Below are 14,464 nucleotides of genomic sequence, written 5' to 3'. Positions count from 1 at the left end.
TCAGTTATTAAATATGTATTATTTTCCAGCTGGGAAAAAAACTCAAACTATTGTAATAGTTAAAAGTGTCCACTAGATGTCAGCATTTGCCTCCAAATTGATGTTAGTTGTATGAGCAGCCTCAGTGAATGAGATCAGATTCAATCAACTTGATAGCTCTCCTCCTCTGTCCTCATCCTGCAAGAACCAACACTCTGGACTAAAAGGCAGATACAGGGTAGTTTTATCTTTAAGCAGAAGAAGTCTGTAATAAACATGGAGGCCTCAGATGTGATTGTGGGTTCAGGGGCGGAGTCGCCCCCCTTCAAAATCATTGAAAAGAAAAGGAATAATCATTTTAAATAGTAAAACAGCATGAACTGAAGGAATGTTTATTAATTATAAATGCAAAATAAAGCATTCTTAAGCTTTAAAATGAGTAAATGTTGAGCTTTATGTAAAACAAACAATGTTTTAGATATTTTCACCTTTGGGTAATTCACATGTTATTTATGTTCTATCATAACACCTAGAATCTCAGTTACATTTAGTGAAGTAGTTACGTTTCATTTAGTTGAAACTTTTATCCAAAGCGACTCACAATAAGTGCATCGACCCTGAAGGGATCAAACCCAGAACAACAACAATCAAGAAGGTACATTTTTTTTTAAATAAGCCAAACTGCAAAGTGCAATAAGTAAGTGCCATTTACAACATTTTTCAAGGCATATAAACTCAGATTCCTTTACTCTAAAAATGTCAATACCTTTTATATTGATTGATGCATTACAGTTTTTCCCTCGGTTACTCAAAAAAGTAAGTAACTAACTCTGTAACTAACTCCTAAAGTTTGTTTTCTCAAGATTCATTGATCGTTTATTGATATCAAACCATTATTTAATTTTGTCCAATTCTTTTTTAAACCTTTTCAAGGGCCCGTGTTAAAACTTTCACTGAGTAAAATAAAATAGTGTCATAAACAAACAGAATACACTTTAACAGTTTGGATACATAGACAAGATCATTAATATACTAAGTTAAATTTAGATTTTATAATGTTTATCTGAACAAACAAGTTGTATTTGTATGGCCCATATACAAAATCACAGTTTGTCTCATAGGGCTTAGCAAGGTGTGACTTACTCTGTTCTTAACAGAGTAGATAATGAGTGAATTATCCTTTTTGGTGAACAATCCCTTTAAAGTATGATCTGCCACCCCTCTGATGCCATATTTGCTAAGTATGGTAGGATCCAATATATAAAGAAGATCAGAGTGTTATGTTTCTGTTCTACTGAGTTCTACTAAAACAACGTACCGATGACCACTAGTTGACATTTCTCATAGTTTCCATCATGATCCCTGTTGACTTCACACACGTACTGGCCTGAGTCTTCACTCCTGATTCTGGACACATGAAGTCTGAGGCGTCCTTCTCTGAGGACGTCTTCATCACACTGGACTCGTCCTGAAAACTGTTGATCCTGAGACCTTTGGACCTCGATGCCCTTGTGCAGGTGATACAGGATCTTTGAGTCTCTCCGGTTGACCGTCTGATCACAGATGATAGAGAGATCGTTGGAGGATCTCAGGGTTTCAGTTGTGAAGGTCCATTCCAGAGTGACATTGTCGTCAACCTCTGCCTGATAGCGAGACTGCTTCACATTGACAACTAATGTTCCTGCTGAAGAGACAGAGGGAAAAGTGAGGAGCTGAACTATCTGCTTATTTTAGTTTATGGGCAATGAAGTGAAGGTGAGAACTTACCTCAGACACAGGGGGTCAGGATGAAGAGCATCAGGATCCAGGGGATCATCCTGCCCATGCGCGGCGCGTCCCATTGGGCAAGTCGGGCAGTTGCCCAGGGCCTCGGCCACCAGGGGGCCTCGTCGTATTTATGATTTTTTTCTTTATTTTTCAAATAAATCACTCCTCATGTCCTCCTTCATTCAATATGAACCCAATAGCAAGACAGGCTTCATCGTACTTTCTTTTCAACTTGGTTTTTGAACACTGTGTCTTGTTTGTCACTGACCGGCTGCTTAACAGGAACGAGCTCTGATCTCACTCTGCGTCTCTGAGCGAATGTGAGAGGGCGGAGCCTGTGTGTGTGTGATGTCTGGGGACACACACACACACTCGCCCGCACAACACTGTACAGCAGACCTGGGCATTGTATGGCCCCCGGGCCGCATCCGGCCCTTTGGCTGTCTGTGACCGGCCCGCGTGAGGTCAACGGAATATTAGGAATCACATGTAAATAAGTGAAATTCATGCAGAGAATACAACAACATTTCTTTTATTTTGAAGGTGCCTTTTTTTAACATTTACCTGACGTAGATCCTGAATGCCGCGAGCGGATGATGTGTTGGCGAACGGAGTTAAGAAGAGATTTGAGTTACTAAAGTCCGCAAAAATGTCAGCCCACGTTAAAACAAGAAAGATAGAGTTTTTAACGAGACATGGACTGCTAAGTATTTATTTACTGAAGTCAATGGGAAAGCCGTGTGCTTAGTTTGTGGAGAAAAGATCGCTGTTTTTAAGGATTGCAATTTGAACCGCCATTACGAGACAAAGCACGGAGAGACTCTTACGGACGAAACGTAATGAGAAGGATCGAGGACATCGGTCATGAAAAACCTGGAAAAGTCATGGAATTGTTAAATGTTTATTTTCCAGTCCTGGAAAAGTGCTTGAAAAAAATCCCAAACGTTTTGGAGAAGTCATGGAGATTTGTTATATTCATATTTTCATGTCGTTCATTTACGCTGAGTTTTAATTAATTCAAATGCTTTTAAAAGAAATACGCTCAAAATATAAGTAGGCATACTATCTCATACTAATTGAAATGTTCGGTGGGGAAGCAGGTGAGATAATGCACTATGCATTGATTGTATTTAACATCAGGAGGTGTTTTGTAAGTCAGTGCTAAAAATGAATCATTACTGATGTTGTAACTAAATTAGTTAACTTTATCAGGGCAGGAGCTGAATCACAGACAGTTTGTTGCACTCTTGGAGGAGCATGAGACTGAACATGGGGACATAGGCCCCCACACAGCTGTCAGATGGCTCAGTCTGGACAAAGTGCTTAAAACAGTATGGGACCTGAGAGCAGAGATTCAAGAGTTTTGTGAAAAGAAAGGCAAGGACAGCCCAGAGCTCTCAGATGCAGACTGGATGGAAGATGAGGTAAATAGAGAGTTTAATTCTGCGTGGACAGATTAATTTGCTTTCACTGCCAACGATGCAACGATGCAGGTGTATGACAATTCACCATACATTGTCATACACCTGTATGCTTGATATGTGGCGAGGAATTAGCAAACAATAAGAAATGTCATGTTGAAAGACATTTCCAGAGCGAGCACACAGCATCTGCTGAAAAGTACCAAGCTGGAGATGAGCAAAAAAAGCAGAGTTCTGTGTTTCATTTAATTCAAAGTAGGCCTACACATGTATTATGTTCTCCTCTTCATAAGAGTTTGGTGTTTTCCTTTTTTATAACAGGTTAAAATACCAGTTAAACAGTTTTTTTATTGTCGTTCTATAATTCAATAAATGCAACAAACTATAGTTTTTATATATATTGTATAACTATATATATAACTTTATAACCTGTGTTATCAAATATTTGTTTGGCTCCAGGCAGATTTAATTTGGGGGAAGAGGGGGCAAAATGTCTCTTTCGATAGTAAAGGTTGACTACCCCTGGGTTAGTATGACACAAACACTAACTCACTCACTCACATGTCTCCCTTTCTCACACACACTCACACAGACAAGTCTCCATTTCACACACACTTATTTAATCACTTTCTCTCTCTCACACACACACATACACACGCACATAGTCAAAATAGATTTTTTTTTTGGGGGGGGGCCTCAAAATTGTTCTTTGCCCAGGGCCTCCAATTAGCCAGAACCGCCCCTGATCCTGCCTCTGTGATAGGACACAGAGATTCAGACTTCCACCTAAGACTCATTTGATTCAGATGTTTAGAAACCGGTTGTGGCAAGTTTGGAAAACCAATTAATTTCATTGGATGAAGAAAGTGGTTTTTCCTGTTCTGCTCATCTGTTCCTCATGTTTGCTCAGGTGAATCCTGGCAGATTTATCACAGGTCACATTTCAATAACAAGTCATTTCAAAGTGCTGTTACATAAAATAAAAAAGACACCATGAGAAACTGTAAAAGCAACATAAGCTCATATACAAACAGAAGCATTTAAAAGGACATTAAAAGAGTTAAATAGAGAGGAGAAGACTGTAAAGTAAGAGAAGAGAAAAATGCTATGATAGAAGTGGAACTGTTGTTTGTGTTTCATCTCTTTGGAGTTCAGAGTTTTCCTAAAGCAGAATTCTGTTACTGGGTTTGTTCTTTTTAACTTCTACAGTTTCCGTCCTGTTCACACATAACTTTTAGGGAGACATATTTGTTTAAATAAAAACAAGAATTGTTCTTTATCCTTCTAGTTGAAACCGCGCCGTCGCAATAGAATGACATGTCTGGACGTCTTGTTTCATGCATTTCATTGCAATGACTTCCAGTCTGATGAACATAGTAAAAATACATATACTATGATAACCTGTTCAGTCTGTTTCACTCATGTGAGTTTTCAAACACACCCTTACATTGTTTGTAAGGGGCGTGCCAAACATACCTCGTGTTTCCTTAACTTGTGCCAGAGTGTATTCGAGGTCACGGAAATGAAGGCTGTTCATTTACTGTGACTACCAGCGAGCAAAGTCGGTGTTAGAATGAGAGAGACAACTTTCTTGTGAGCCACACTCACAGAGCTCAACATGATGCTTCTCAACTTCTCATTGGTCTCATGGCTCAGATGCTCTTCAGCCCTTATTGTTGCAGCTTCCACAACTGAAGACGCGGTGCTGCAGACAGACAAAGCTCCGACTGAGACAGAGGGACCAACAACTTCAACGCTGGTGAACGGAGTTGGTAGCAGAGTGCACTTTATTGGATGTATTTCTCATTGTCTTTGTACACACTCTCATTGTACTTCTGTCCACCTGTTTTGTTTGTGTGTGTGTGTGTGTGTGTGTGTGTGTGTGTGTGTGTGTGTGTGTGTGTGTGTGTGTGTGTGTACTGTTTCGCTAACCAAACCAGGACTCTGCCTTTTATTCCCCTCTCCCTTGTCCCCTGTGTTCTATAGAGAAGGTTTTGCTACTCCTGTATTTCACATTATACCACAGTTTGTATATTGGTTGGTTGGTTAACTGAGCTCATGAGTTTATGAGTCTTCACCTCTGTGTCCTCTCACAGAGAGAAGATGATCCTGATCCTGCTGCTCATCACCATGATCTCCTGTGTCTGTGGTAAGTTCTCACCTTCACTTCATCCTCCATAAACTAAAATAATCAGAAAGTTCAGGTCCTCACTTTCCCTCTTTGTCTCCTCAACAGGAACTTCTTTTTTGAAAGTGAAACAGACCCACTATCAGGCAGAGGAGAACGACAACATCACTCTGGAATGGATGTTCACAACCAGAAGTGACAAATCCCCAAACTTACTCTTTATCATCTGTAACCTAATAACAGACCTCAGAGTCTCTGTCCTGTATCGACTACATAACGGTGTTGAAGTCCCGGAGTCTCAGGATGAACAGTTTTCAGGACGAGTCCAGTGGGACAGAGACGTCCTCAGAGAAGGACGACTCAGACTTCATGTGTCCAGACTCAGGACTGAAGACTCAGGCCGGTACAAGTGTGTAGTGAGGACAGGATCTGACCTGAGTGCAGATCAATGCTGGCTCAATGTTACTGGTAAGTGGATTCACTAGAGTTCAGTATTTGATAAGATTGTCATTCATGAGCACAGGAAAATATACGGCAACTGAAAACAGATAATTAGGTTCAAGCCTGAATTGGCCACATTTTAATTTTGCACTTTCTTTCCTTTACAGCCTCTGTTGCTCAGGAACAACATACGACTCCAACTGTGAACCCAGAGCCACTGCGTCAGGAAAGGTTCTACGTCTTCATTGGTGCACTAGTATTGACAGCAGGAATCATATTAGTAGGGACAGCAGCAGCAGCAGGAAGGAAAGTAGCTAAAGTAGTGATAACAGTAATAGTAGTGATAGCAGCAGTAGTAGTGATAGTAATAGTATATTCAATAGCAGTAGAAACAGAGACTGCACCAGAAGCGAACGTATTAGAATGGTTGTTTGGAGGATTTACATTATTAGCAGTGTTTTTAGCTCTGTTAACTCCCTATTTAAGCACTTGCTCACAGGAGCGATAGCAGCAGCTACATAAGCTCTCTGATTAAATATCATGTTTTTGATAATTTCAATGAGGCCGATGTTTTTTATTCTCTCTCGCAGATTAATAAAACATTTAGATCATCATGTGTTTTGGTGATTCGCAAACAAATCTACAGAAGCACTGGTGGTTGATCTAATATCTGAACAGACAAACATTTGACAGAATTCTAAGGACATATATACGTCAGTGTCTCAGGTTGAGATTCTATAAGCAGATAAAACTTACAAACAAGAGAAGGAATGAGACAGACGGCAGGAGCTTCTGTCCAGTGTCTGATTCTTTATTCAAAATATATCTCTACATCTCTCTTTACACTTCAGGTAAAATAAAACACACAATCTCAACTTCTCTATTCATTCAGAGTTAATCTTTGTGTTCACAGCTATTGACTAATAAACATTACCTGCGAAAAGTTTCCTTTTTTTTAATCATATATATTGCAAATAAATCTCTGTAACACTGACACTTTAGTTCCACAAAAAAATGATGAAGTATTTAAATGGCACTTACTTATAGCACTTTGTAGTTTGGCTTTCTTGAAGAAAATGTTACTTTCTTGATTCTTGTTGTTCTGGGTTTGTTCCCTCAGGGTTGATGCACTTATTGTGAGTAGCTTTTGATAAAAGCATTAGCTAAATGAAACGTAATGTGAATATATGAGCTGAGCTACTTTTTACATTTTGTGAATATTAAGAATACAAACCCTGGACTTTAACAACATTTAATAGATTGTATATGTATGTTGTATATATTCATGTCAAATAAATGTATTTTGACCAAAACTGACTTTCCTTGCTATGATATTTAAATGTGAGCCTGCAGATAAAATATTTCCATTGTTTGGTCAGTTATTAAATATGTATTATTTTCCAGCTGGGAAAAAAACTCAAACTATTGTAATAGTTAAAAGTGTCCACTAGATGTCAGCATTTGCCTCCAAATTGATGTTAGTTGTATGAGCAGCCTCAGTGAATGAGATCAGATTCAATCAACTTGAGAACTCTCCTCCTCTGTCCTCATCCTGCAAGAACCAACACTCTGGACTAAAAGGCAGATACAGGGTAGTTTTATCTTTAAGCAGAAGAAGTCTGTAATAAACATGGAGGCCTCAGATGTGATTGTGGGTTCAGGGGCGGAGTCGCCCCCCTTCAAAATCGTTTTCTCAAGATCCATTGATCATTTATTTATATCAAACCATTATTTCATTTTGAACAATTCTTTTTCAACCTTTTCAAGGAGGTGTGTTAAATCTTTCCCTGAATAAAATAAAATAGTGTCATTCACAAACAGAATACACTTTAACAGTTTGGATACATAGACAAGATCATTAATATACTTAATTAAATTTAGATTTTATAATGTTTATCTGAACAAACAAGTTGTATTTGTATGGCCCATATTCAAAGATCACAGTTCGGCTCATAGGGCTTAACGAGGTGTGACTTACTCTGCTCTTAACCCTCAACAAGAGTCAAACTAACAGTTAACAGAGGAAAGATACTTACAAAACTCAGTAAGAGTCACTTAGTGCAAAAGATGCTGCATGTAACTGAACACATCAACAAAATAAAGATCTTTTCAACACGTATTAGAAGAAACAGTTTGTTACATGAGGGACAAGTGTGTCATGCTTTAAAGGGATAGTTCACCCAAAAATTGGAAACGGTGTCGTCTACACTTTGTTTTATCCTAAATGTCCTCTGGTGTCTTCCAGGTGAAGTCAGTCACCACTTGTGTTGAACTTTTAGGATTAAAACTCGGTGTAACAACTTTGTTTTGAGTCGAATTTGATCGTCAGGGCTTACGAACTTGGATGACACCACACGAGCAGCATGGAGGCAAGTTATGTGGTTTTTCTGTTGTTTTATCACGTCTGAGGATAAGTCTCCAATATAGTAGCTGATACACAATAGGTTCATACATAGGAGGAATCTTAAAGTACTGAATGTTTGTGCGACCAACTGCAGCAATATCTGCAGCAGTCACTTGGATCTTTGGAACAGGTTTGTTTTGTTGCATTCAGGGTGTAATGCAAGCTAATATACCCAATCCATGGAACCTCCCAGTACCATCAATGGGTGCCACATTGTGGTCGACGTTGTCTGCAACATATTGTATATGATGCTCTTCTGTGAATCCAGGGATCTCAGTCCCTTGTGCCACTGCTGCACACTGTTCATACTTCATCACATCTGCATAGGAACAGGCAAAACCATGCTCATGGAGTGTGTTTACCAAAAAGCGTGACGCAAAATGGTGATGCATCTGAACCCCTAGGCCAAGCTGAAGAGGTGCAATCATCGTCCTTGGTCTTATTGCTTGCATGATGGACGGTCTGATTGATGCAATCTTTGTATCAATGTTTTTACCAGCAAACATATTCCGCAGTAGAACTTGTAGTGACTGGAACATAGCTTGCAGCAGCTGCAATGTCACTTGAGTCTGGGTAAGAATCGTTTAGGGCTTCCATGATTGTGACATCACTTCAGATTAACTTTGCAGTGGTTTTAATTATATTCATCTTCTCGTCTTCTTAGATTTTGGTTGCTTGTGAAAATCACGAAGAATTGAGTTGTGACCACACATTGATTTTCCAGGCCAGTCGATTATTACTCTATCTCCAAAGTGTTCCTTTATTTAGATTTTATCCACTTTGAACAATATGGTTCACAATCTGTGTCTTTCAAGTACTCTGTCATCTTAACCAGAAGGTCTTGAATAGTTATTTGTTCAGCATCGTCTTCTTCTAAAAAGTTTGCCACCTTTAGGAATGCTGTTGTTCTCTCATAATCTTCAGGTCTTCCGACTTTGAATTTTTTGGGTTTGTTGCCAGAGTTTGCAGAGAATTGACTCGGAATATTCTTCATACTTCGAAAGTTAGTGTTGAATATGTTGTGGTACATTGCATCGGCTGCATGAAGGTCATGGACAGATGATATTCTCCCCAAAACTGTATCAGACCATTCATCGTTCCTTAAGGGGCAAACCTGCACAATCCCTAAACTGGAAGTTTCCTGTTCTTACTGGGTAGATATCAATTTCCTCTCTCTGCTTATTTTTATTATCTATTTCAGTTGGTTGTCCACAGAACAAGCAATGCTGTTGAAAATGTAAGTTCTGTTCTGAGCGGAGATTATGTTTGATTTGTGGTTGTTGCAAAGATGGTATTACATTATCACGTACAATATTTCCTGCTTTACAATAACTGCTGCGGCATTCGATGTGTCTCCTGAAATTGTCACTAAGCTACTTCCACGTTGAGCACTGGCACGGTTCACCCCATTACTTGGCAAGTCTCCAACTCTAAACTCGTGACTCTGTGGGCGCGGCCTCAACATGCACTTCTCATTGGTCAACCCTTCAGCATCAGCATCTTCCACAACTGAGCTCTACCGCTGCAAACACACATGATACCACAGTTTGTATATTGGTTGGTTGGTTAACTGAGCTCATGAGTTTATGAGTCTTCACCTCTGTGTCCTCTCACAGAGAGAAGATGATCCTGATCCTGCTGCTCATCACCATGATCTCCTGTGTCTGTGGTAAGTTCTCACCTTCACTTCATCGTCCATAAACTAAAATAATCAGAAAGTTCAGGTCCTCACTTACAGTTTCCGTCCTGTTCACACATAACTTTTAGGGAGACATATTTGTTTAAATAAAAACAAGAATTGTTCTTTATCCTTCTCGTTGAAACCGCGCCGTCGCAATAGAATGACATGTCTGGACGTCTTGTTTCATGCATTTCATTGCAATGACTTCCAGTCTGATGAACATAGTAAAAATACATATACTATGATAACCTGTTCAGTCTGTTTCACTCATGTGAGTTTTCAAACACACCCTTACATTGTTTGTAAGGGGCGTGCCAAACATACCTCGTGTTTCCTTAACTTGTGCCAGAGTGTATTCGAGGTCACGGAAATGAAGGCTGTTCATTTACTGTGACTACCAGCGAGCAAAGTCGGTGTTAGAATGAGAGAGACAACTTTCTTGTGAGCCACACTCACAGAGCTCAACATGATGCTTCTCAACTTCTCATTGGTCTCATGGCTCAGATGCTCTTCAGCCCTTATTGTTGCAGCTTCCACAACTGAAGACGCGGTGCTGCAGACAGACAAAGCTCCGACTGAGACAGAGGGACCAACAACTTCAACGCTGGTGAACGGAGTTGGTAGCAGAGTGCACTTTATTGGATGTATTTCTCATTGTCTTTGTACACACTCTCATTGTACTTCTGTCCACCTGTTGTGTTTGTGTGTGTGTGTGTGTGTGTGTGTGTGTGTGTGTGTGTGTGTGTGTGTGTGTGTGTGTGTGTGTGTGTGTGTGTGTACTGTTTCGCTAACCAAACCAGGACTCTGCCTTTTATTCCCCTCTCCCTTGTCCCCTGTGTTCTATAGAGAAGGTTTTGCTACTCCTGTATTTCACATTATACCACAGTTTGTATATTGGTTGGTTGGTTAACTGAGCTCATGAGTTTATGAGTCTTCACCTCTGTGTCCTCTCACAGAGAGAAGATGATCCTGATCCTGCTGCTCATCACCATGATCTCCTGTGTCTGTGGTAAGTTCTCACCCTCACTTCATCCTCCATAAACTAAAATAATCAGAAAGTTCAGGTCCTCACTTTCCCTCTTTGTCTCCTCAACAGGAACTTCTTTTTTGAAAGTGAAACAGACCCACTATCAGGCAGAGGAGAACGACAACATCACTCTGGAATGGATGTTCACAACCAGAAGTGACAAATCCCCAAACTTACTCTTTATCATCTGTAACCTAATAACAGACCTCAGAGTCTCTGTCCTGTATCGACTACATAACGGTGTTGAAGTCCCGGAGTCTCAGGATGAACAGTTTTCAGGACGAGTCCAGTGGGACAGAGACGTCCTCAGAGAAGGACGACTCAGACTTCATGTGTCCAGACTCAGGACTGAAGACTCAGGCCGGTACAAGTGTGTAGTGAGGACAGGATCTGACCTGAGTGCAGATCAATGCTGGCTCAATGTTACTGGTAAGTGGATTCACTAGAGTTCAGTATTTGATAAGATTGTCATTCATGAGCACAGGAAAATATACGGCAACTGAAAACAGATAATTAGGTTCAAGCCTGAATTGGCCACATTTTAATTTTGCACTTTCTTTCCTTTACAGCCTCTGTTGCTCAGGAACAACATACGACTCCAACTGTGAACCCAGAGCCACTGCGTCAGGAAAGGTTCTACGTCTTCATTGGTGCACTAGTATTGACAGCAGGAATCATATTAGTAGGGACAGCAGCAGCAGCAGGAAGGAAAGTAGCTAAAGTAGTGATAACAGTAATAGTAGTGATAGCAGCAGTAGTAGTGATAGTAATAGTATATTCAATAGCAGTAGAAACAGAGACTGCACCAGAAGCGAACGTATTAGAATGGTTGTTTGGAGGATTTACATTATTAGCAGTGTTTTTAGCTCTGTTAACTCCCTATTTAAGCACTTGCTCACAGGAGCGATAGCAGCAGCTACATAAGCTCTCTGATTAAATATCATGTTTTTGATAATTTCAATGAGGCCGATGTTTTTTATTCTCTCTCGCAGATTAATAAAACATTTAGATCATCATGTGTTTTGGTGATTCGCAAACAAATCTACAGAAGCACTGGTGGTTGATCTAATATCTGAACAGACAAACATTTGACAGAATTCTAAGGACATATATACGTCAGTGTCTCAGGTTGAGATTCTATAAGCAGATAAAACTTACAAACAAGAGAAGGAATGAGACAGACGGCAGGAGCTTCTGTCCAGTGTCTGATTCTTTATTCAAAATATATCTCTACATCTCTCTTTACACTTCAGGTAAAATAAAACACACAATCTCAACTTCTCTATTCATTCAGAGTTAATCTTTGTGTTCACAGCTATTGACTAATAAACATTACCTGCGAAAAGTTTCCTTTTTTTTAATCATATATATTGCAAATAAATCTCTGTAACACTGACACTTTAGTTCCACAAAAAAATGATGAAGTATTTAAATGGCACTTACTTATAGCACTTTGTAGTTTGGCTTTCTTGAAGAAAATGTTACTTTCTTGATTCTTGTTGTTCTGGGTTTGTTCCCTCAGGGTTGATGCACTTATTGTGAGTAGCTTTTGATAAAAGCATTAGCTAAATGAAACGTAATGTGAATATATGAGCTGAGCTACTTTTTACATTTTGTGAATATTAAGAATACAAACCCTGGACTTTAACAACATTTAATAGATTGTATATGTATGTTGTATATATTCATGTCAAATAAATGTATTTTGACCAAAACTGACTTTCCTTGCTATGATATTTAAATGTGAGCCTGCAGATAAAATATTTCCATTGTTTGGTCAGTTATTAAATATGTATTATTTTCCAGCTGGGAAAAAAACTCAAACTATTGTAATAGTTAAAAGTGTCCACTAGATGTCAGCATTTGCCTCCAAATTGATGTTAGTTGTATGAGCAGCCTCAGTGAATGAGATCAGATTCAATCAACTTGAGAACTCTCCTCCTCTGTCCTCATCCTGCAAGAACCAACACTCTGGACTAAAAGGCAGATACAGGGTAGTTTTATCTTTAAGCAGAAGAAGTCTGTAATAAACATGGAGGCCTCAGATGTGATTGTGGGTTCAGGGGCGGAGTCGCCCCCCTTCAAAATCGTTTTCTCAAGATCCATTGATCATTTATTTATATCAAACCATTATTTCATTTTGAACAATTCTTTTTCAACCTTTTCAAGGAGGTGTGTTAAATCTTTCCCTGAATAAAATAAAATAGTGTCATTCACAAACAGAATACACTTTAACAGTTTGGATACATAGACAAGATCATTAATATACTTAATTAAATTTAGATTTTATAATGTTTATCTGAACAAACAAGTTGTATTTGTATGGCCCATATTCAAAGATCACAGTTCGGCTCATAGGGCTTAACGAGGTGTGACTTACTCTGCTCTTAACCCTCAACAAGAGTCAAACTAACAGTTAACAGAGGAAAGATACTTACAAAACTCAGTAAGAGTCACTTAGTGCAAAAGATGCTGCATGTAACTGAACACATCAACAAAATAAAGATCTTTTCAACACGTATTAGAAGAAACAGTTTGTTACATGAGGGACAAGTGTGTCATGCTTTAAAGGGATAGTTCACCCAAAAATTGGAAACGGTGTCGTCTACACTTTGTTTTATCCTAAATGTCCTCTGGTGTCTTCCAGGTGAAGTCAGTCACCACTTGTGTTGAACTTTTAGGATTAAAACTCGGTGTAACAACTTTGTTTTGAGTCGAATTTGATCGTCAGGGCTTACGAACTTGGATGACACCACACGAGCAGCATGGAGGCAAGTTATGTGGTTTTTCTGTTGTTTTATCACGTCTGAGGATAAGTCTCCAATATAGTAGCTGATACACAATAGGTTCATACATAGGAGGAATCTTAAAGTACTGAATGTTTGTGCGACCAACTGCAGCAATATCTGCAGCAGTCACTTGGATCTTTGGAACAGGTTTGTTTTGTTGCATTCAGGGTGTAATGCAAGCTAATATACCCAATCCATGGAACCTCCCAGTACCATCAATGGGTGCCACATTGTGGTCGACGTTGTCTGCAACATATTGTATATGATGCTCTTCTGTGAATCCAGGGATCTCAGTCCCTTGTGCCACTGCTGCACACTGTTCATACTTCATCACATCTGCATAGGAACAGGCAAAACCATGCTCATGGAGTGTGTTTACCAAAAAGCGTGACGCAAAATGGTGATGCATCTGAACCCCTAGGCCAAGCTGAAGAGGTGCAATCATCGTCCTTGGTCTTATTGCTTGCATGATGGACGGTCTGATTGATGCAATCTTTGTATCAATGTTTTTACCAGCAAACATATTCCGCAGTAGAACTTGTAGTGACTGGAACATAGCTTGCAGCAGCTGCAATGTCACTTGAGTCTGGGTAAGAATCGTTTAGGGCTTCCATGATTGTGACATCACTTCAGATTAACTTTGCAGTGGTTTTAATTATATTCATCTTCTCGTCTTCTTAGATTTTGGTTGCTTGTGAAAATCACGAAGAATTGAGTTGTGACCACACATTGATTTTCCAGGCCAGTCGATTATTACTCTATCTCCAAAGTGTTCCTTTATTTAGATTTTATCCACTTTGAACAATATGGTTCACAATCTGTGTCTT

The 14,464-nt window shown here is 39.4% G+C and overlaps 2 protein-coding genes across 5 annotated transcripts; both read left to right on the top strand.

Moving 5' to 3' along the window:
• The first annotated feature begins 4,658 nt into the window (after positions 1–4,658).
• Positions 4,659–7,049, top strand: LOC128429901 (uncharacterized). 4 transcript variants are annotated; one of them, XM_053415772.1, is made up of 4 exons: positions 4,659–4,926; positions 5,264–5,316; positions 5,404–5,763; positions 5,904–7,049. In XM_053415772.1, the coding sequence occupies exons 2-4, from the start codon at positions 5,271–5,273 to the stop codon at positions 6,242–6,244; spliced, it is 747 nt and encodes a 248-aa protein (XP_053271747.1). In that variant the 5' UTR covers positions 4,659–4,926; positions 5,264–5,270; the 3' UTR covers positions 6,245–7,049. The 4 variants fall into 4 exon arrangements, with proteins under 4 accessions (XP_053271747.1, XP_053271749.1, XP_053271745.1 ...); XM_053415774.1 differs by having other exon boundaries at positions 4,659–4,935; XM_053415770.1 differs by having other exon boundaries at positions 4,659–4,939.
• A 3,111-nt stretch (positions 7,050–10,160) lies between these two features.
• On the top strand, positions 10,161–12,563 carry LOC128429900 (uncharacterized). The gene is made up of 4 exons (XM_053415769.1): positions 10,161–10,441; positions 10,778–10,830; positions 10,918–11,277; positions 11,418–12,563. Exons 2-4 carry the CDS (start codon positions 10,785–10,787, stop codon positions 11,756–11,758), a joined length of 747 nt encoding a protein of 248 aa, XP_053271744.1. The 5' UTR covers positions 10,161–10,441; positions 10,778–10,784; the 3' UTR covers positions 11,759–12,563.
• Positions 12,564–14,464: the final 1,901 nt, after the last annotated feature.

Source organism: Pleuronectes platessa, chromosome 23 (genome assembly GCF_947347685.1).
Source record: "Pleuronectes platessa chromosome 23, fPlePla1.1, whole genome shotgun sequence".
NCBI classification, from domain to species: domain Eukaryota; kingdom Metazoa; phylum Chordata; class Actinopteri; order Pleuronectiformes; family Pleuronectidae; genus Pleuronectes; species Pleuronectes platessa.
Note: the sequence above shows the minus strand (reverse complement) of the source record. Positions and strands in the feature narration are given on the sequence as shown.

Excerpts from the sequence above, each read along its gene's own strand:
- LOC128429901 (XM_053415772.1), top strand. The coding sequence starts at position 5,271 with ATGATCCTGATCCTGCTGCTCATCACCATGATCTCCTGTGTCTGTG. Across the intron at positions 5,317-5,403 it reads CATGATCTCCTGTGTCTGTG|GAACTTCTTTTTTGAAAGTG; the intron begins GTAAGTTCTCAC and ends TCTCCTCAACAG. Across the intron at positions 5,764-5,903 it reads ATGCTGGCTCAATGTTACTG|CCTCTGTTGCTCAGGAACAA; the intron begins GTAAGTGGATTC and ends TTTCCTTTACAG.
- LOC128429900 (XM_053415769.1), top strand. The coding sequence starts at position 10,785 with ATGATCCTGATCCTGCTGCTCATCACCATGATCTCCTGTGTCTGTG. Across the intron at positions 10,831-10,917 it reads CATGATCTCCTGTGTCTGTG|GAACTTCTTTTTTGAAAGTG; the intron begins GTAAGTTCTCAC and ends TCTCCTCAACAG. Across the intron at positions 11,278-11,417 it reads ATGCTGGCTCAATGTTACTG|CCTCTGTTGCTCAGGAACAA; the intron begins GTAAGTGGATTC and ends TTTCCTTTACAG.